This window comes from Saccopteryx leptura, chromosome 3 (genome assembly GCF_036850995.1).
Source record: "Saccopteryx leptura isolate mSacLep1 chromosome 3, mSacLep1_pri_phased_curated, whole genome shotgun sequence".
Classification (NCBI taxonomy): domain Eukaryota; kingdom Metazoa; phylum Chordata; class Mammalia; order Chiroptera; family Emballonuridae; genus Saccopteryx; species Saccopteryx leptura.
This window is the reverse complement of record NC_089505.1, coordinates 20,995,773-21,019,265: the sequence shown is the minus strand read 5'-3', so window position 1 is coordinate 21,019,265 and position 23,493 is coordinate 20,995,773. Positions and strand designations below refer to the sequence as shown.

The 23,493-nt window shown below is 38.5% G+C and overlaps 1 protein-coding gene across 5 annotated transcripts in view; it reads left to right on the top strand.

Moving 5' to 3' along the window:
- The window catches only part of UTRN (utrophin), a 515,659-nt gene that overhangs the window by 330,547 nt on the left and 161,619 nt on the right, over window positions 1–23,493 (top strand). For all 5 annotated transcript variants that reach the window (XM_066373070.1, XM_066373071.1, XM_066373068.1 and 2 more), the window contains one exon: window positions 22,799–22,971. In XM_066373070.1, coding sequence (XP_066229167.1) covers window positions 22,799–22,971 — 173 coding nt within the window. The remainder of the gene's footprint in view (window positions 1–22,798; window positions 22,972–23,493) is intronic.

Sequence of the window (23,493 nt, the reverse complement as noted above, 5' to 3'; positions counted from 1 at the left end):
TGGCCGGTTGGCTCAGCAGTAAAGCGTTGGCCTAGCGTGCGGAGGACCCGGGTTCGATTCCCGGCCAGGGCACACAGGAGAAGCGCCCATTTGCTTCTCCACACCTCCGCCGCGCTTTCCTCTCTGTCTCTCTCTTCCCCTCCCGCAGCCAAGGCTCCATTGGAGCAAAGATGGCCCGGGCGCTGGGGATGGCTCTGTGGCCTCTGCCTCAGGCGCTAGAGTGGCTCTGGTCGCAACATGGCGATGCCCAGGATGGGCAGAGCATTGCCCCCTGGTGGGCAGAGTGTGGCCCCTGGTGGGCGTGCCGGGTGGATCCCGGTCAGGCGCATGCGGGAGTCTGTCTGACTGTCTCTCCCTGTTTCCAGCTTCAGAAAAATGAAAAAAAAAAATTGAGGTACCATATTTTCCGCACCATAAGACGCATTCCTCGCCCCCTAAAAGTGGAAGGGAAAATGCCCGTGCATCTTATGGAGCGAAAAGTACAGTATTTTAGTAAATATTTTAACACACCATTTGGTTCAGAATATTTTTTTTTTTCTTAATTTTCTTCCTTAACACCCTAGGTGTGTCTTATGGTCAGGTGCATCTTATGGAGCAATAAGTACAGTAATCTAGGTAATCTACTATTTGTTACTCAAGTAAATTTTTTAGTAAACTATGTTTAGTTGGATCTGTAAAGCTTGTTGTATATATTTGGAGAGGTCATTGCTGTGAATTGTATATCTACTCGCATGGTTCTTGATGAGATTATGGATTTTTTTTCATGTGTTTTCATGAATAGCTTAGAATGTAAGCTTCTTCAAAGTATTTTTATGTCTTTTTTTCATGTGCTACCTAATGGATGCTATATTGGATATAATTAAATATTATGTGGCACTCATACCTGTGCCACATAATAGATGCCCCCCAAAAGGACAGCATATATTGCAATTGTTAGCTTTCTGAGGGACTATTGTTTAAATGCCTGTATGAATGTATGGTAATATTATTGCTATTGGTTCAATAATCTTTAATAAGCACTTACCAAGTGACAAGGATTATGCTAATTATTTTACCTCTGAATCTCAACACAAATTTATGTAGTTTGTGGTATTATTAAAATACTTATGTTATATGTAAATAAATGGATGGAAGACAGGTAAATTCTTGCCCAGGTCAGAAAGTGAGTTGACTTGTGACTTCCCATGTTGTCATGAACTTGTTTGCTTCTTGATGAGCTCTGCTCCCATTGTCTCCTAGTAATGCAATATTTTTTTTTAAAACTACAATTTTTTTTTATTTTCCTTATAGTGAGAATATGCCAGTCATTCATTCTTTTTCAGGTATAGTACAGTTGTGAACATTGACCCTGATGATCCATTATTCATTTGGTTGGAAAATTAACTAAGAACATGATGGAGAGACCTCAGAGGAAACACATACAACTTTGAGATAAAATCTATTTAGTTTTAATGTTAAATTTTAACTTTTAATCCCTCTACAATATTTGCTCAACTGTCAGTGAAATGATAAATCTTCTACCTCATTTCACAAGAGGGCAGCACTTTCTTTTAAAATTTAAAGTGTGACTCTTAAAAAACACATTTAAATTAACTTTGCCTGTTCAGTTAAGCTTTAGTGGTTTACAGAAGGACTGAAACCTCTCTTTCTTTGGAAAAACTTATCAGTCAATAAGTGTAGACTTTTTAGAGTAACTTGGGATCCTTTCAGAAAATGGAAAAATGATTAAAACAACCCCTAGAATTTTTTGCTTTAAACTTGAATTAGATTAACGATTCCAGTAACTTTGTAAATATGTCAGTGTCTGCCAAGATCATGGCTTTTCTTAAAATTGTAAAATCACATTAAGGATGTAAAATTTAATAAATTCTAATTGTTTTATTCTTTTCAGAGAAAATCTATTAAGCAATAGTTGTATGTTTAGCATTCTTCAGGTCTTTTGATGGACCAAAACATTCAATCGTTTTTTCTTTCTCTAAGTGCTTACTCCGTCCTTGGGTTAGAGGGACAGTAAAACAAATTGACAGAATAGCTGTAAACAAAACAGGGCGGCACCTAAGTAAAGCACAGGGTAGTAACGCAGCATAATGGAGACAGCCAATATGAATAAGAAATTGTTGAATTGGAGCTACCTACAGGGCTTTTAGTAGAGTGTGGAAATTGAATTAGACTTCAGTGGCTGTACAAAATTTGAGTGGATAGAAAAAAGGAGGCTGTTATTTAAAAGAAAAGAATTCTATCAGTGGAGAAAAGGTGGAGTGTGGATTGGAGAAAGTTAGAAAACCGTATCCTTTAGAATATTGTGGGGAAATCTTGCCTGGAGCATATAGCAAGGCCACTAGCCACATGGGACTACATTCAGATTTTAACTTAATTAAATTTAAACAAAGCCACAATTTAGTTTTTCAGTCACACTAGCCACATTTCAAACATACAATAGCCAGACTGCTCTACTGGACATCCACAATAAAAAACATTCCCAGGATTGTAGGAAGCTCCACTGGGCAGGATTTCACTGCAGTGTAAATATATTTCAGATGGGATGTGGAGAGCCATTATGGAGAAGCAGAGGGGCTGATATGGTTGTATCAAGAACTTTCAAATGTAATTTCTGTGGACTAAACACAGCCTGCCAGATGTAAGTGTATATATATTCTAAAAAAGTCATAGTTGGTCAAATATATGGTTACAAAAGACTTGATTTAGGGTGGTTGCACACTATGCAATATACAGGTGATGTATCATAGAATTGTACATCTGAAACCTATATAATCTTGTTAACCAACAACACCCGAAAATTTTAAAGTATTTTAACATTAAAAAAATTAATGTCATAATTTACATTTTAATTAGCTATTATTACACTAGTTTTATAGGTGAGGAAATCAAGGGTAAGATTAAGTGACTTTTGGATTAAAGTAGTTTTTGAAAATAATTTATTTTGATTTGTCATTGCAAATAAAATACAGAATGTAATTTAAGGATAGAGGTAAGAGTCCAAAAAGATGGCTTGAAATAATCCTGTTGGGAGGTGAGTGAGTGGATTGAAGGAGGTAGAAGATATCAAAAAGATTAAGAGATTTTAGATGTAAACTTTGGGTAATTTAAGTGTATTTATCAGTGATTCTTAGTTGTGTGAAGTCTCAACAGTTCAACAGTTCATGACGTTGTGTGGACCTTGTCTGTATGGCATTGATTCAGGAGTTCAGTTACCATCTTCTGGTTGTGTTCTTTGTGTCAGGGATTGTTGTAATATCCGGGATACATCAGTGAACAAAATAGAAAGAGTATTTCAATTTTAGAAACTGCTTTACTAGTTTAAGGTAACAAAAAGGTGTTTAAAACAATGCCACAGCTAAAAAGAAGCCACCAATAGCTCTGGAAGTGGAATAGGGATGGGTAGGATGAGTTAAAGAATATTACTATGTTTCAAAGTATTTTGTGGCACCGTTTAGGAAACATTTAACTTTGCTAAATTATTTTCATGTTTTTCAATATTATGCTGTCTGTGGCTTCCTTAATAACATGCCTTGTTTCTGAATCCGCTTAGTAATGATAGCTAGATATTAGACTTATGAGTGTCCTCACCAGCAGTTATTAAGTCTGGTGATCAAGATGGGTGTTAATAATTTTGGTGAAAGTGGCAATATAATGGAAAAATAATATATTGATTTTATTGTATGGATCTTTAATTAATTATAAAGGTATCTCTGAAGTAATGGTCCAAAAAGGTTTTTGTACAATAGTAACATTTCTTGGGTTTAGCCTCTCAAGGTTAAGATTTTGATGTCAGTACTGATTTTATATGCATAAATACTAGATTTGATATGCTTTTAAAAGCTCTGTTACTACAGCCATCCTGGATTCTAATCTTAAAGTTAAAATATCTGCCAGAACAAATTGTAGATTTAAATTGTGCTTTAAATTCCTTGTTCCGAAAATATTTAGTATAGAGCTAGAGATTATAAACCTCTTCTGCTATTTGATATAGCCCCTAAATAGGAACGAACCCAGTCCTGGTGTCCAAGGGTCGCTTCGCCTGTAGTGGTACATTTTCTTCAGCGTTTTGTTAGAGTAACCTTCACAGCACGTCAAGCATACCTTCTCCAGACATGACAAGCAGGACAGGGCTGTGGTATTTCCTCTGTGACTGCTGTAACTTAGACCCATGAACGAAAGTTCTGTTTGTACTGCACATCCTCTCGTGAGACCTTAAGTAGTCCCTGACTCTCTCCCTCTGCCAGCTCACTTAGCCCAACTTGAAAGATGAAGCCATGCTTCAATGGCCTTGAAGATGTCAGCCTAGCTGTATTTTTTTTAATGTATATCTACTAATTTTATAAACATTTCAAAAAATTTTTATACCATAGGATGACACAATATTAGATGACATAAAACCGTACTGGTTTCCTTGGAATGAGAATGACTATTGAGAAGCCAAGTTAGTATTTAAATAAACTGGAGTTACTAGTTACAGAGTAACTTACAAGAACAAAAAGGCTTTGTCTCTGTCCCCTTTAGAAAAGTTTACCATTGACCAGCCCATGGCTGCTGGAGGCTTGTTTCTACTGAGGGCTGATTTGTTAGAATGTCTGACCATCTGGCACTTCAAAACTTCAGAATCTTTCAGAGACAAAAATGATTGTCTCTGGTGGCATTTACTTTCAAATCTAATGATGCCACCATTTTGGGGAAGAGATATCTATCTAGAAAGATAAATGTGTTTTAGTGGGGAATTTTCCATCTATTTATTGATTTTATTTTGTGTGGAATATGTACCATGTGCCTGTGATAAAAATATTCACATAGTATAAGATATAGTGTCCCATCTTAGACATATAGGTCTTCACTGCCTCTCTCAGAGATAACCACATTCTATCTTCTTATATATTGCCCCAGAAATATTATTTTATTCATATATTGTACCTTTATGCATCTATGTCAGTATCCCCCTTTTGGGCATATACATATACATCCTGCATACATACATACATACATGTTAGAGTTTTATTTCTTATCAGCATGTAGCCACCATCTCCCTATTTTCCATTGTCGAACAGCGTTCTATTGTGGGATTCTACTATACTTTATTTACAGTTACCTAACTGATGGACATTTACATTGTTTTCAGCTTTTTGCGATGTCAAATAGAACTTACTGAGCATCCTTGTACATATATCGATACACATGTTTTCAAATTAAACATATAAGGATAGAATTTCTAACTCAAAGGTTATATTCATTTTAATGTTGAATGAATATTGCTAAATTATCTCCAGCCTAAAATTTGGCAGATTTTTCAAAGTCAACTTGTCTGCTTGTAATAATCTCCAGGAAGTGTAATGACTTAACAGAGGCATTGCAGAACTCATTGCTCAGAATAAACAAACGAGGGACGTAAGATAAACTACAGAAAGTAAAGGTAGCTGAAGATACTTGGGAAAGAAGAGGTGACGATAGTCTTGTGACTTTTGGGGAGCCATATTTGTAAGTGTAAGTGGTTCATGTGTAAGTGTGTTGACTGGTTACTGGTGAGATTAGTGAAGACAAATCATGATGAAAGTGTTAAAGAAGGCTTGGCTATGATTGTGCAAAGAATTCCAGTTGGGATGCTAAGCAGGCAGATGCCAGGAGCATGGACCAGTGTGAAGCGGTAAGTCCGCTCTGAGTGGATTGGCCGTCAGGCGTCAGAAAGCCCCTGCTGCTTAGAATTACACACAGAAGCATAGCTGATCTCACAGGGTTAGTCTCAGCTTCCTCAGGGTTCATCCAATGTCCAGTTCCTTAAATACATATTCAGATTACAGGAATAATGCCCTCCTGGGAAGCGTACACATTTTTTACTTGGGAGTGAAAACAGCAACCTTCAAATATGATGTATCGTGACACGTTCATCATTATGAAAATTGGTATTTTAATGTTGGCTTTCATTTTCCCAAAACTGCACAGCTAAGGGACATTGGCCAAACCCTTTAGAAACCTTTAAGAACATTCTCCGAAGCCCATTGTGACTTTGCTGCATATCCCCGTGTGACGGCTCGTGCCGTCAGTGGACATCTGGAATTGTGAGGCTTGGCCGCCTGAGATGGTTTCACTCTTGTCTCATACCGCATATTTCAGAGGAAGGATATGGTTTTGAAACATTAACTTGTCTTGGCATTATTTTTAGTCACCTAATAAAGTGCTCTCTGAATCATTAAATATTTCGAAGGTTGCCGGAGGCTGACCCCTGCACCTGGTTGGCTAATTCAGAAGCAGATCAGCCAGGGTTTCTCTTCCTCAATCCTTACCCCCCCCCCCCCCGCCCCCCATGCGCTGCCAAAGAGAAAGCTCTTCGTCTCTTCGTGCCTTTAGCATGTCTAGTAGAATCTTTGGCTGTAGATTATGGCAATATATAAAGTGTTGAAATTTTTTTTCTCTTATGAATTAGAATTTTTATTTCCCAAGTGCCACCTGTATAATTATCGAAAGAAATGGCATTATTGAAGAGATCAACATTGAACATAATTCTTTGTGTATAAAGCATATTGTCTGAGCTTCCTGAACTAAAAAGGAGAGTTCCGCCTTTCATCGGGGGCTCAGGCCTCCATTTCAGATCCAACCTTCTGCCCTTTAGGGCCGTATATTACTTTAAATAGCTACCAGCTGACAGACTTGGCTGCTGGCTGATGTTAACTAGAAGGCTGTAATGTATTGAGTAGTCTTCCTTCACAGAACTACAGCGGCAGCAGCAGACAATGAATTTGGAATCTCAGATCATGAGTAGCATCTTGGAGTTCTTTCAGTTTTGAATTAGAAGTGTTATGAAAAGGAGAATTGTGCCTATTCCTTTTCAAGGCTTATAACTTAGATCTTTCCTTGTGTAAGAATGGGATTAGAAGGAGCAATTTTTTTTCCACCCATGCGTGAAGTGCTTTATTTTGAATAAAGCCACGACATACCCATTTCTTTGCACTCACCTATTGACCTCTGTATGCTTCGCCTTGGAGGCTCCCAAGGTTTTGCTTCTATTTTCTCTTCTTTTATTTTCTTCATATTGAACAATATGCAGAGAAACCTGTTAGGTTTTGCATAGGAAACATACTTTATAGTTTTTAAAAAATGGTAGCAGGAAGTGTCCTTTAAGATCTACCATACGGATGAGACATAGATTAATTTTCTTTTTTTTTTTTTTTTGTATTTTTCTGAAGCTGGAAATGGGGAGAGACAGTCAGACAGACTCCCGCATGCGCCCAACCGGGATCCACCCAGCACACCCACCAGGGGCGATGCTCTGCCCACCAGGGGGCGAAGCTCTGCCCCTCTGGGGCATCACTCTGCCGCGACCAGAGCCACTCTAGCACCTGGGGCAGAGGCCAAGGAGCCATCCCCAGCGCCCGGACCATCTTTGCTCCAATGGAGCCTTGGCTGCGGGAGGGGAAGAGAGAGACAGAGAGGAAGGAGGGGGTGGGGGTGGAGAAGCAAATGGGCGCTTCTCCTATGTGCCCTGGCCGGGAATCGAACCCGGGTCCCCCTCAAGCCAGGCCGACGCTCTACCGCTGAGCCAACCGGCCAGGGCAGATTAATTTTCAACAGGGCGTTTAGACTGCTTTTCTGCTTGTATTTGACTGAACTCTAAAGAACGTCTGACTGCCTTGATGAAATTGCTAAATAGGTCATTCTTTTAAATAAACTAAACAAAGTACAGTTTATAAGCATATAAAGGTTTTAAATTCGCCTAACCTTTGGAAGTTGCTAGAGCCAAAGTTTTCTATATAGACATATAGCTCTCTTCTTCCAGGCAATAGAATGTGGGTTTTATTAAGTCATTTGGATTTAGACTTCATTGATTCCATTGTCGAGTGTTTCTATGCTGCTCGGTGGTTCTGTGACCTTCACATTCTTGTGGATCAAAGTGTCTATGTTTGAGACATGGATTATTTTGCTTGAGAATTTTAGGATACTCAGTGTATGTTTATTTCACCCCTTGAAGATTAGTGCCTAACTTATTTACACAGTAGTTTAAACTGACAAATGTCAACTACTTCAAATTTTATCGTTCAATTTGTTGTATCTCTAGGGATAGATACATTGCCTTCTCTGGAAGCTGCCTCTTCTTCATTTTTCTTCTTCTCCTCCTCCTCCTCCTCCTCTTCCTTCTTCTTCTTCTTCTTCTTTTCTTCTTCTTTTTTTTTATAAAGGTGTTTATTTTTTTTAATTTTTATTTATTTATTCATTTTAGGGGGGGAGAGAGAGAGAAAGAGAGAGAGAGAGAAGGGGGAGGAGCAGGAAGCATCAACTCCCATATGTGCCTTGACCAGGCAAGCCAGGGTTTTGAACCTGCAACCTCAGTGTTTCCAGGTTGACGCTTTATCCACTGCGCCACCACAGGTCAGGCTCTTTTCTTCTTCTTTCTTCTGCTTCCTCTGCTTCCTTTGCTTCTTCTGCTTCTATAACGTATCAAAGACTTTTGGTTAAAAAATGATGAGGTTGCGGAGATGTAAAATATGCTACTAGGATGATATTTTGTATACAGAGGTTCATCTAGATTGTATACTTATTTATAGGTGTCAAACAGAAACATATAGTAAAATGTGCTTCCTGTTATGAAAGCAATTTACATTTTTATTTTCTAAGTCTCACTTCTAATATGTCACTCTGTCATCAAAGATCATAGTGCTTTAGAATAATATATTAAATATTTAGCTATTTGAATTCTGTTGAATATCTTTGGATTGTTACATAAAATATTTGTCTTTGACACTTTAAAAATCAAATTTTTAGTTGCTCTCCAGTGTTTTAGTAAGAGTATAGTTTCCCTGTCATTCAAATTAGGGGAGAATTCAAAAAATTTTTTTGAATGGGTCCATATAGATCCTCTTATTTTCCCCCTTTTTCTCCTAAAGAGTGTGTCTTTAGGAGAGTAGGGCTAGTCTCATCTGTATCTTAGTTTGTGACATTTTATAAATGTAAGTACGGAAACTTAATTTGGTCTTCTCTTTTCTGTGTGAGTCAATTCTGAGGATGTCATTTCTGAGAAATGGGCGTGGGGCATTTGCCCGGAAAAGTCAGGGAAGCTAGTGGTTGGTACAGGGACACTGACATCTGGACACTACACTCTAGAATTCTCTCTTGAGTATCCAGAAGTCTCCACGTTTTCCTTATTCTGCTTTTGTCACTTTCAGAACACTAGTACTGATCATGCTGATAAGAGTTCCCTTGCTCTTCTCTTTTGAGAAGACCTACAAATAAGCAGGCCGTTGCTGCTTTTTCCTGGTAAAGATCAGCCTTGTATCAGGATATAAGATATTTGCAGCTCTAATAGTAACGTATCGTTCTTGTCTTAGTGTAAGAACCCTTTAAACCTAAGCGTCTTCTTGAGGGAGAGACTGTGGTAGTCTCTGCTGTTTCACAGAGTTTTTATTGAATTCAGTCTTCGGATATGTGCACGGGGATTGCCTGTTTGCACATGTCTCTGGTCACAGTCATCCAGCACTCTGGGTGGTAGTTGGAAATTTGCCCAGCTGAGAAAGATTGCTCTCTCTCTCTTTCACTCTCTCTATTTATTTTTCTTGCGGTGCTGGTGGTGGTGCTGGTGGTGCTGGTGGTTTCCTTTGTTTTGTATTTATGTAAAATGTTTGTTTGTTGCTGCTGAAGGATCTCTCCATGTGGCCCCAGAGCCCTCACAGATCGGGTCACCTGGTCAGTTTCTGTCTGTGTCCGCACTCCATTTCTGATGATTGGTCTTCATGCTGCTGTCAGTGCTTTGGTTGATCTGAAGTGCACAGATTAATGTTATTTAGAAGTTTTGGGATTGCCATTAGTTTGCTAGTGTTTGAAATTAAGAGTGTCTGTGCAGAAATCTGAGTTGGGCATAAATCTACTTGGAGGTAGAACAAATTCTGCTAGAAATCTCATAAAGCCATTTGCCCCTGGGGACATGTTGGGTTTTAGGAATAAATGATGAAAATAGTTTAAAAGCTTGTTAAGTTTCATGTAGATCCGCATATGTAAAACACATGCTATTTTAAATACTGATATGAAAATAAATTGGGAATGAAATGGAAAGAAAAAGGGTGTGCAAATCCAAAAAGAAATAACCATATTGTATACTGTTTCCTAACAGGTTTTTGCTCTTTTCTTTGTTAGTGGAATCTCTTTCTATCTATGATTTAAATGCATGCTAACAATTTTGATATTTGAGTAAGTCAAATAGCCTTTTAGGAGATACATATTCTATTTCAGGGTTGTTGGTTTTTTTTCCTTCCCTGCTCTATGCCCTGATGCAAAGAGTAAACTTGGTTATATTAAGAGCAACATTCCATTTGTGATGGTGTCATTTTTAAAAGCATTATATACTTATGACAAAATTCTGCACACAGCTCGAGAAATATGTTTCATATGGACATATCTGTCACACTTAACTTTTATTGGTATACTGAATAGCTATGTAATGCAAAAAGCAAAATCACATTTTTGCCTTGGCATGATGTTCATAATAGCAGAGCAAAGAATAGATCATGGGGCTTGAACTTTTTCCTTTAAAGCAATTACTTAAAACTTTGTGGGAGAGAGTCATTTTCTGAGTACCAGTAATAACATCAAATGATGCATTTAAAAGTAACTGGTTATTACTCACATTTTTAGTAGTTTCACTTCAGATTTATTTCACAAACAAGAGAATTCCCCATGTGGAAACAAGTCTGAATGGCTCTTAGAGTTATCAATGAAATCAAAGAAAATGTTTTTTATCCTCCCCATCATTGCCCTGTTAAAACCTTTTCAGAAAGAAAACAGTGGGTCACACATATTTTGTTTTGTGCCTCGTGTTGTCTTGTACACCTACCCCCTTTTGTTTTCATGGGTAGGCTCCAAATTGGAATATGAATCCCGGGATCCATTCAGGATCAAGACAATCTGAGAGCTAAGTTCTGCATTTCGGGTCAGGGAGGCCTCCAGGAAGTGGGAGTGAGCTTCACTTCAAACCGTGTGAGGGATGGTGGAAGGGAGGATGCTGATTAAAATAATAAACAACCGCTGGAAAGAGCAGTGGATTACCGCACCACTGTCAGATCGGCGAGGGGAGCCGCTGGAGCTGCCGCCCCTGCTCCCCTGCCACAAACTCTGCAAATGATCCCCTGCCTGAGATCTGCTGCTCCAACTTTTCTCCCGACAGAGCAACTTTCAAACAGCTTAGTTCTGTTGCACTGACAGCATCCCTTAGGCATAGCCTGACCTAGGGAAATGGACTGAAACTAGCTTGGTGGTTACCATAGCAACGCAGGCTGCCGGTGTCTGGGAGAATGCAAACCGGTGGCCTCTTGTCCCGTGTTGGGTTGTTTCTTCAGACAAGAGTACACTCCTTGCTGTTCGAACTCTACTTAAGTCATGCTCTTTGAAAACTGGCTCCTGGCTCTTTACCCAGGATTTTTTTTTTTTTCTTTTTCTTTTTCTTTCTGAAACCAGTCTGAATGGAGGAAGTTGGTAATACTTGGCTTTTTTTTTTTTTTTTTTTTTTTTGCCTTCTCTCATGCAAGTTTCCAGGATATAGCTTCTTTTTGCTGTGTGTAACTGAGACCAAACTTTGAGCTTGGGGCCCAGGAGAGACTAACTGTGGGCTGCAGGTCATTAGCAAGGTGAGCAAAGGGGAATCCCGGGCTTCCCAGAGAAAAAGGAGACCATGCCAGCCTCGTGGAATACAGATCCTAGAAATTGTAGAAGCAGGTCTATTCCTTGGGAACTCCAAAGTCCATGAAAAAACGGACCCTCGGTGAAGTGGCTAAAATGTCCCAGCGCAAGCTGCTGCTCCTCATGGACCATAGCTCAAGGGCAAGGCTTGTAAAGGATTTTACAGAGGATTTTAAAGTATAGCCAGAAAAGATACGGTTTTTGGAAGTTAAACGCTGTTGTCTGAAGGAAGTTTGCTGGAAAGATGTAAACTTCAAGGGCTACTGGACGATGATTGGTCTGAACTTCAGCTTACGGGAATTGCTGACCAAATTTGAAAAGGTATGCAGAAAGCTGACTTCATGTATGTTTCTCTTCTTCTCTTTCCTCCTTTTCTATTCTTTCTTTTTAACTATACATTTAGATGGCATCTATTCTGTTGACTTTGATTATTTAATATAATGTCTAAGATATACTTGATTTAATAACCTCTTTAAATTTTTGTGGGTTTTTTTTTTTTTTTTTTTTTTGTCAACTAAAGAGCAAATTAGCAATCCTTTCCATTGGTCAGGAGGGCTTCTCATGATGCCTGTCAGTTTTAGAATTCCACATCAGAAGAGATCTTTTGTACTTGAGTCGGCTGGTAATTTAACTGAACGTTATTTTGGAGGAGAAAGAAAAAAAAGAAAAGAATAGCAACAACACTGGGTTTTCATGCCAAAGTCTGACTTCATCAGGCATGGTTCTGTTTTCCTCACCCTCGGGTTCATCTCCCGGCAGTGCCAGCTCTGCCTTTTCCAGCCTTCTTCTCCTGAAGGTTCGGTTCTGAGATTGGGAGAAGATGCCTCACAGTGACGATGGCACATCTGATCTTAAACCTCCTCCCTCCACCCCGAGTGTGTCTGTTTTAAACACGAAGTGCTTGCATGCACTGTGGAGATTTAATGCTTGGATCATTAATTTTGCATTTAGTTCTTTTTTCCATAGGAAAGTTCTTGGCACACTCTAGGATTGAGTCTAGCCTGCCAAATGCTACCTTACATTTAGAGTTAAACAAAACAGAAAACCTCAATGTACAGCTCCTGGGCTCCCACCCGCCTTACACTTTGGATGCCAAGCACCTATCTTCTTTCAACTTCGAGCCTTGAAAGAAAAAAGAGAAAGAGGCAGAAGATTCTAATTATGTGCGTAAATCAATGACTTACCCATTGTTAAAGATGTGCTCAGTGGCTTCCACGTGAATGCCCTATGGTTCATTACAAGTACAAAGAATAAGCAAGACTGGATGGAGTCATTAAAGGAATCGTGGGCCTTTTCTTACAAAATTACAGTTGCCAGAGAAGAAAGGTATAATACAACCACATCATTTGAAAGTTTTTTCCAAAAACAATTGCAGTTATTGCTTGCCTCCTGATGATGGAAACAGTATCTGGGCAAAATATGGAGAAGAAAGAATTGAACTTCTGGTTGGATGCACCCTCCCCTCCCCCAACTCTCCGGCATCCCCACTGTAGAAGTGAGGATTATAACACAGGGTGCACTTTGACCTCTCACTTTAATATCTTGTTAAGCACCTCAATTCCTGAGAGTAAAAGGATGGTGCCCAGTCTACTTGTTCACCATTTGAAAGGCGTGCAGGAGGGAGAGAATGTCTTCTTTATGGCAGCTGGTAACAGCAGGTGACAAACTTTATGACCATAAAGAGGTCTGTTAGCTGGGTTTGTGTAGATCTGTCTGTTTCCTCCTAAAAAGGTATAGGGCATATGTTACATGAATAATTCATTACTTAGACCCCTGGAGAGGCAGTAATTGTGGGCAGTATTTGGACTTTTGTATTGTAATTGCAGCTAGTAGGCTTAAAAGCCTAGGTCAGATACCCGAGGTTAGGAACCTGCCTCCGCCTTTTGGCCATTGTATGGACAATGTGACAAGTTTTGGTCATGTGCTTGTGTTCCTCTTTTACTCCCAAATCTTAGTATCTGCATATTTCTTATTCTTGTTTTAGTAGTTGCACTGACAGTATAAGAAGTCTATTGGCTTATTCCTGTGAAAAGCTTGATTGGGAACTTTTTTTTTTTTTTGAGACAAAGAGCCAATTTAAAGAAATCATCCTGCTGCAATTCACAGCCTGAAGTTCTCCTTACATGTTTATTTTTGTGGTAGACGCCTTTATAAAAATCTACGTGAAACTTAATCTCTTTGCCATATTTCATTTGTAGGAAGTTGTCAAACATGAATGTATTTTTCTTTACCTCAAGTATTTTAAAAAACTCTCTGTGTGTTTTCACAAAAGCCGTCTCATGTATTCAGCCCTTGCCACGTTGATTCATTGCCAGGAAAAGTGGCAGTACAGAAGGGTACCAGTGCCTCACACCTCTCAGATTCAACTCCTACCTTCCCCCAACTCTGAAGGCAGTAGGGCCATTTCTAGGGAATGGCCACAGCTTCCTGCGGGAATGTGGGAACCACGTGATCCCTTCAGAAGCTGAGTAACCATCTTCCCTTAGTCCCTTTACTCTCCGTTTCCTTAGTCCTGTCTTTTCTCAGTATTAGTGATCTGCTTCTAGAGAGAAACCTACCCTTAGTGACTTCACACTTTTCATATCAATAGTTGTAATAGTTCAGCCTGATGTTTAGGTTGTTGTGGTCAAAAAGGTAATTTTGCTGTATTCTTGAAACCATGTCAGTCTTTAAGAAAACTGTAGTCCAAGGTTGGGATATATGGTGGGTCTCCCAATGATGGTTAATCTGCAGAGTTGTAGACTGGTCAGATCATTGCAATGCTCAGATGACAGCAGACCTTCAGCCTAACTTCAAGATGGCAGTTTGTCTGGGAGGTCAATTCTGGTCGATATGACTGACTGACTTTTAGAGAAATCCAGTGGCTTTGTGAATTATGTGGGGTGTTTGTCCATAAGTAAATGTTTGGTACATGATTGAAATCTGTATTTGATTACCCAGTCCTCAAACATGTGGTGTATGGCTTGTGGTTTGGTAGCATAAACAGGAAAGGCAAGTTGTACTTGGTCCTCATTCTTAATCTCCTCGAACCAGAAAAGGCAATGCTGAGAGGTCTTATGATCCAGGAGTCAGGAAACATTCTCTACTGTTTTCTCAAGGTGATGGCGCATCAAGGATCAGAAAAGCCCAATTGATAGGAACCGTGTGTAACCCAGTGTAGTCCTGAAGAGGAGGTTGAGACAAACTTCTCAGAGCAAAAGGATGACCTTGTACCTGCCAGCAAGCAGGTCCTAACCATGAGGGGTGAGCACCAGGACAGCGTATCCATGCAACTACCTGAAGAGTTCAAACGAAAAGTTGACGTAACACAGAAAGCTGCTCCAGCAATGCACTTCTCTGAAACCCAGCCCGTGAATGGGTTTTGTTGCCATTTGACTTGAATGAGTTAAGTTTCTGCTTGAAATTACTTCATAAAGTAAATATCTTATGGCTTTGGTGGATTTTAATGTACTGGCATACTTCAGCCATTTGCATCGTGTACAGTTCCACTTATTTAGTAGTCAAAGAGGATAGCGTAATGGACAATTTTAACTCAGTGACATTGTGAGTGACTGTTGCCTTTTATTAATGTATGCTGTTCTGCTACTAGATAATTAATGATAATGGTAGTTCTGTGTGTGTGTGTGTGTGTGTGTGTGTGTGTGTGTGTGTGGATATGAACAGTACTACTCTTTCTGTGGCTCATTTGGAAAAGCCGTTTCCCACAGCGACAACCCAGAGGGAAACCACTCAGTGCTACATTTCCTTTGTGGCTTTTCCCTCCTTTACAATGACTGACTTAAAATGATCATTCGAAGCTGTATTTTACCGCTCAACTTGTAACATCTAATTTTAAAACAAATGTGTCCTTGAAGATGCAGTAAACTTCAAATTTCAGAGTCTGTTCATTCGTTCAGTATTTAGGAAATATTTGTGCAGTGTCTGTGGTAGCAGGGGGCTGAGTGTAGAGTTGGAGTAGAGAACACGGGGACTTCACCTCACTGAACTTCTAGTCCAGGGGTCCCCAAACTTTTTACACAGGGGGCCAGTTCACTGTCCCTCAGACCGTTGGAGGGCCGGACTATAAAAAAAACTATGAACAAATCCCTATGCACACTGCACATATCTTATTTTAAAGTAAAAAAACAAAACAGGAACAAATACAATATTTAAAATAAAGAACAAGTAAATTTAAATCAACAAACTGACCAGTATTTCAATGGGAACTATGCTCCTCTCACTGACCACCAATGAAAGAGGTGCCCCTTCCGGAAGTGCGGTAGGGGCCGGATAAATGGCCTCAGGGGGCTGCAGTTTGGGGACCCCTGTTCTAGTCTAACAGGAGGACACAGACATTAAACAAGGGAGTTTTTCACCACAGGTATTTGATTTAGCAAGGTAGAGGGAGCTATAACAATAACAGGTAGCCCATACTTCAATTGGGGTATGAGGAAGTCTTTCTTGAAGAAATTACATTTAAACTTGGATTTAAAAGATGAGTTTAATGTAAGGAAGTAACTGAGACTGTTTGTGTGTGTGTGCACGTGCGCATGTGCACACACGCACGCATAAGCACAATGGGGAACAAATTGAAAGCTTCCTGGGCAATAGGCACTATGTTTTACACAGGTGAGGAGGTGAGGAATCGGATGCCCCAGGACTGTAGATTTAAACATTTACATGCAAAATCCTTTACTAGGTTTTCAGGCCTGTTCAATTTTAATTATATTATCTGGTTTTGATAATTAAGATGGGACAAAAGTTCGGCCCCATGAAATATTTAATAACTATTCTTAAGAAACTTGTGACCCTGGCCAGTTGGCTCAGTGGTAGAGTGTCAGCCCGGTGAGTGGAAGTCCCGTGTTTGATTCCTGGTCAGGGCACCCAGGAGAAGCACCCATCTGCTTCTCCACTCCTTCCCCTCTACTTCTCTATTTCTCTCTTTCTTCTTCTGCAGCCACAGTTGGCCCTGGGCGCTAAAATAGCTTGGTTGCTGAGCAATGGAGCGGCGGCTCCAAATGGGCAGAGCAATGCAGGGTAGGGGGCTTGCTGGATGGATCCTGGTCAGAGTGCATGTGGAAGTCTGTCTCTCTGCCTCCCCACCTCTCACTTAACAGTAAAAGGGAAAAAAAGAAACTTGCGTTTGTATATAGATCAAACCTGCTTATATAAAGTGCACCTTGGAAGGAAAGACATTGTATTTTAATTTATCAATAATAAGATTTTAGTGTGTTTTAGTAACAATTGGTGTAGAGTCAAGGATTTGGTACTTTTTGCTGTGAGAAATATTTTTGTTAATAGCAATGTTTGCTATGCTAGAATTTAAAACGTAGTTGTTTATCTACTGATTCTTTATCATTGCAAATGGGCTTGTACAAATTATCTTGAAAAGTACATTTAACTGGAAACTTACTCTACTTAGTAATTTAACATTTTTTTCTCTCTTGTCTAACATATACTTAAAATCACAGAAAATGGGAATAAACATTACCAACATTGATTTCTTATTTAATAAATGCTGCTGCAGACCAGGTGGTAATACATAATTATTAATAAAGTGATTAAAATCTATGAGATTATTGAAAGAAAATGTAGCTTATAAAATTGTTAATTCAATAAATTCATTAAATTCAATAAATTAATTTTAGTTATTGACTAATTAACTGTAATAACTCACCAGAAGTCTACACAGTGTCTCAAAGTATATTTAGATATTACATAATGACCCTTGATGATGATATCTGATTATGGTGTTATTTTTTAGCTAATAATTCCCTTTTTAAAAAACTGTTATGATTCCTCATTTTCAAAACCTAAAGCTCTGGCCAGAATCACGCTGAGCACCTGATAATCAATCCTAAACTGTCTCTGAAGTCTGGTGTGACTTTTGAAAGGAACAGTGGATTTCCTGTCCCTGAATGGTTGGCATTGTTGACTTAGCCTGCCCCTCGGGATACCGCAGGGAAGTGGTTGCTGACCTCACTTTTTCACCTTCAGGAAAGGGGTCAGGATTCCTTCAGAGAAAACTCTGCTATGTGCATGCAGGCTTAGGTAAATATGCCATGCAAAAATAAACCAAAATAATGTCAACAAGGCCCAAAGAGGATGAATCTATTTTAACACCAGTTTAGCTGTTGAAGACTTCCTGCTGGTCCTCTTCCAAATCTCTGTGTCCTCTCAGAGGCTTCAAACAGTTCTTCTGTTCATCATAACCTAAGAAATATTTGTGCTTACATAATTAGGGCTACTACTTGATTATAGGTCATTATGAAGAAATAAAATGTATGGTAATATACAACATAAAGTGTTTACCTATACTAACTCTGTGCATTGTATCACTAAAAAGATGCTTAGTTAAGGGCAAAATTGGTATTTAAATACCAAGTATTAAATAATTACATAAATAAATAAATGTTTTCCTTTATTTGTGACTTTATTTTGTCCAGGGTAGTGGGTGTTGTATACAAAAAGTCTAACTTGTGAACAGTGAACCAACGTGAGCTTTTATGACTGTCTTCTGGAAGTTTCTTATGAAAGGGTGAACTTTAGGCTTTTGACGGTGTTTTTACTTAGAGAAAAATATGTAGTTCTTTTATTCTAAACCATTGGCATTTCTTGCACATTATGTTTACATTATTTGAAGGTGCCTTTTAAGTCTTGCAAGTGAATCTTTAAAATATTCCTTCTGTTTTCAAGTATTAGTTTAACTACTTGAATACCTTGCTTTGGCCCCTCTGTGCACATGACTGGCTTATGTTACATGCTTGGAAGAGCATTGCTTTCTGCTTCTAGATGGATTACACTCCCATAACTAATTATCAATAACCATTTTGTGCTGTGTAACGTTCAGAAAGGCTTGCAGGGGGCAGGGGTAAGTGTTACGAGGGCATGTCTCCCAGCTGTGCCGTGAGAGTAAACCCTCTCTCATAGAACTTTAATTTATTTTAATGCTACATCAGGGTCATAATCTGACAGCTTCCCATGCTGACGTCTCAATTTTTAAAACCAGTGCAGTATTGCACAGTGATCTATGAAGGAGCGTGATTCATTAATTGCGTGTAATTCTAAATTCCAACGAAAAGCTTAAGCAAGACTTTGCAGTGCAGGCTTCTAAATAATTTTAGGCTTCCCATGTTAAAGTTTTTAAATGAAGAGATTAAACAAACTGATTAATAATAATTTCCTTCTAATTATTTCATTATCTGATTTTGTGTGTGTGTGTGTGTGTGTGTGTGGCACTGGAGTTGCTAATATGCCAATCAGTCAAGAGGAAATTATTCATATTCATTTATGCATTGATTACACCCATCCGTCTGTCTGTCTGTCTATCTATCTATCGTCTACCTACCTACCTACCTACCTAGCTATCTGTTATCTCTTTATATCTATTTTATATTAGACTCAGAGCCTGTGAAGGATATTGAAGAAATATTAAGATGATTTTCTTTCTTTAGGCGCTCTTGCTATATTTTCCCAAATAAATATACCACCAAATGTTAAACAGAATAATGTATTCTGATTTCCTTTTCTTTGATCACTTTCTCATTGTTGATTTTCTTCCTAACTTTTGAGGAGGCTCATGTGTAGAAGGATTTTCCATGCACTGAAAGTCATGTTCCAGCATGAATATATATATGATCAAGGATGTGCTCTTAACCAAAACGTTCTACAAATCCTTGTAGTCCTGACTGGGTCAGCGATGCAGTTCTGTTTCACTCCATCCTTCACTGTGGCTGGTTTGGAAAGGGCCTTAGCTGATCTGGTGTGAGGCGCCAAACTTGCCTTCATGCAGTGATAGCCGAATTTCCTTATGTGTGAAACTTAGAGGAGTATTACGAGTCTTCATGCACTTCTGTCTTCCTAGGTCCCTTGGATACGGAAGGAAGCAGACAGGTCAGGCTACTTCAGGAAGTTGCAGTTTGACTTTGCCCTGTGCTTTTAGATGTGAACCATGGACAATGATGTTCAGGGATTTATACAGGAAGTTTGAGGGCAGAGCCTTTGTGACATTACAGAGCCAAGACCTGCCTTGTTCACTGTGTCATTGGGCTTCTTGAGACAAATGACTATCACACATCTATCTATACAGCATGAATTTGAATCTGGTGGTTTTTAATACGCACTTTGGATGTCTTAAAATGCATTTCAGGACACAAAAATAGAACAGCTCCATCCTAAAGAACAGGACTGTGTTGTTCCAGACATGACACGCAAGAACCTTTCAGCAGAACCTTCCTTTCTTTCTCTCTCTTTTTTTCTCAACTGAGAATTTCTCTTTGAAGCATTCCAAGCTAAGATGATAAAGAGATGGCCACTTTTCATGCATAATGTTGCAACCTGAGAACTTGAATCAGTATCTGGCTGTGTTCCACTCCTCTCCTCAGTGTCTGCTCTGCACTCCCTGGGATGGGGTGCTAGTGAAATGCAGAGGAATCCATAACCTCAGAGTTTTTGTCCAGTGGTTAACCCTAAGCCTGGCTGTACCCAGATCATGTTCTGCAGCTGAACCAACCTTCGCTCTTTCGTTAGGGCCAATCATCTCAGAGACCGTGGCTTTGCAAATCTGGAACATAAATTTTGCAAACGCTGTCTATTAGACTGTGTCCATCTCTCCCACTTCTCAAATATGACCCTATTAATGTCATGTTGGACATCACAGGTCTCCTGTGAAACTATCGTTCAGCTGTTCTTCCCCTTAACTTTATGTAAGTGATGCCTTCCTACCATGCTGATTGGACAATGAGGTGAAGAAGGCCTATGCATGCATCCTCCTGGTTGGTATAGGTCTGTAGATGCTTGAAGAACAGCCACCTGGATGCTAGCGCCTAAGCCTTGGTTCTTCATGAATTACACAGTCTGCACATCAAGACTGACTTTCAAATGAATAAAAGTTTTCTGAGTATTCAAAAACTATGTATTAACACCTTTATCCCACTCATTTAGAAACAGAGAGGCTTCAGAAGAGTGAGGCTTATACAGGGAGACCAAAGATGAGCAGAGTAATGAAACTATAGTATTTAAGAGTTTGGCCTCCCTTCACTAATTCAGATTCATTCCCTGGAATATACATTTTTAATTTTTGGAGTAAGTTGCCTTAATATTTATTGCCAAGAAATGCCATGGAGACCTACCCCACACCTTCATGGCCCCCTCTGGTGTTGGCTTTCTGTTTGTAAGTTCACACTCATTTGTTGAATAATAACAGCTGTCACATTAAAATTAGCTACAACTAGATCGCTTCCATTTTATTCGGAAAGAAAAGATGATTGCCAAATTAATATAGATAATTGTGCCGACAGCCTTATAATGAGAGACTATTAAAAAAGACCTATATTTAAAATTTTAAAATTTTTATACTTATCAAACTACGAAAAGAAACTCTATTATTTGTAGAAATTTGGAAACTCTGAGAAGTATCAAGAAGTAAACTGAGCCTGACCTGTGGTGGTGCAGTAGATCAAGTGTCAACCTAGAAACGCTGAGGTTGCCGGTTCAAAACCCTGGGCTTGCCTGGTCAAGGCACATATGGGAGTTGATGCTTCCTGCTCCCCGCCCCCACCCCCGTCTCTCTCTCTCTCCTCTCTAAAATGAATAAATAAAATCTGTAAAAAAAAAAAATTAAAAAAAAAAGAAGTAAATTGAAATCACCATTGATCCTCTTACACAGAGATTAAACTATTTTGATTTATTGCTTACAGTTTTTTAATGTATGTGTATGCAGTGATATAGAAATACATATGCTCAATTTAAACACCTTCTTTAAAATTAACATAATATATAGTTTTAAACTATATTTTAAACTTAATATTATTACCATTAATGTGTTATAATAGTTTTCACTTTTTCCCAGTTTTATTGAGAAATGTTTGACACACATTGTTGTATAAGTTTAAGGTATGCAATGTGATGGTTTGATTTAGAGATATCATGAAATGATTACCATCCTTGGTTAAGCTAATATCTACCTTCTCATATACATACAATAAAAGGAAAAGAAAGGAAAGAAGGAGAGTTTTTGCCTTGTGATGAGGACTCCTACAATTTGCTCTCTTAACAACTTTCCTATATATCATACAGCAGTGCTAGCCATCATCATTGTATTGTACAGGACACCCCTAGCATTTAGTTATTGTGTACCGGAAGTTTGTACTTTGTGACTACCTTCCTCTGATTTCTCCTCTCCCCTCTTTCAGCTATGATAATCCCAAAAAGTCTGATTTCTTTCTTTTTTTTCTCAATCCCTCCAGCTCCCGGATTTCTTTTTCTATCAGTTTGTTTGTTTGTTTTAGATTCCACATGAGATTGTACAGTATGTGTCTTTCTTTGTCTGACTTATTTCACTTAGCATATTGCCGTCAAGTCCATCCATGTTGTCATAAATGGTAGGATTTCTTCATCTTTTTTATGACTGAATAACATTTTCTGTATATATACTGCTCACAGAAATTAGGGGATATTTTATTGCTTCATATTCATTTTGAAATATGCCCTAATTTATATTATTTTATTCATTCATCCACCAGTGGACACTTAGGTTGTTTCTGTACCTAGGCTATTTTAAATAACACTGCTATGAACAGGGAGGTTCAGAATTTTTTTTGAGTTAGTGTTTTCATTTCCTTTGGATATATTCCTAGAATTAGAATTAGTTGATAGTTTATACTTTTTTACTTTAAAAACAGTCAGTGTGATAAATGTACTTATATATAAATCTTCCAAGGATAGGGAATTTTAACTGTTTTAAAGCTTTTGCTACATATAGCCAAATGCTTCTTCAAAATCTGACCCAATTTTTATTATTAATTTATAATAATGCTGATTTTACTTAAACTGCACTAAAATTTTACTTTACAACAATAAACAAATATTTTCCCATTTAATAGGACAAATATTATTTTGCCATTAGTTTTTATTTCTTAATAAGGACATTTTTATAAAAACGGTCTTTTAAATTTTTAGGAATAAATTTTATTAGATTGAGATAATTAACTAGTGAGTTTGTCTAAATGTAAAAAATAAAGCAATTAAAATGATGTGTTATTTGTGACCTCTGTAAAACTTTATCTTTAATTTTACTCTGCATACAATCCCAAGTAATGTTGACACTAATACCTAACCTTTGCATTATGTCTCTTTGCTTTTTCCTCTTTAGGACATCCAGGCGGAAATTGATGCCCACAATGACATATTTAAAAGCATCGATGGGAACAGGCAGAAGATGGTGAAAGCCTTGGGAAATTCTGAAGAGGCTACAATGCTTCAGCATCGACTTGATGATATGAACCAAAGATGGAACGACTTGAAAGCGAAATCTGCCAGCATCAGGTCAGAATGGTCAATGTCAAAATAAAACTGACGGGAGCACAGTGTTTTATGATTCTCGTATGGCAGGCGGAGAACAAGAAGCCTTACCATCATGCTACTGCCTCAAAAATACTCATAAGATTTAAATGCAAAACTATTTGTGTAAAATTCCAGTTTTAGTTCCGTTAATGTCCAGTGCCCTCTACTAACTGTCCCCTGCCTATTCATAAATTTTCATATCATATTTTCAACCTAGTAATACTATTAATAATGTGACCAATACCTGATAATTATTGTTTACCTTGACCAAGTACTATGTTAAGATCATTGCAAACATTAATTTATTTAGTATTTAGAAAATTCTAGTAAGGTGAATAGTAAGTTTTTTGTTTAAGGCGAGGAAACTGATGGCGGGGAAGAGGAAAGAGTCTGAATGGGAAGAGAGGCACTGGAAATAGAGCGGAGTCTCCACAGCCCCGTTTTCTCAAGTAATTACTCCGAAGGGAAACGGAGGGAGAGAACACAGTGCTTTAACTATATTAT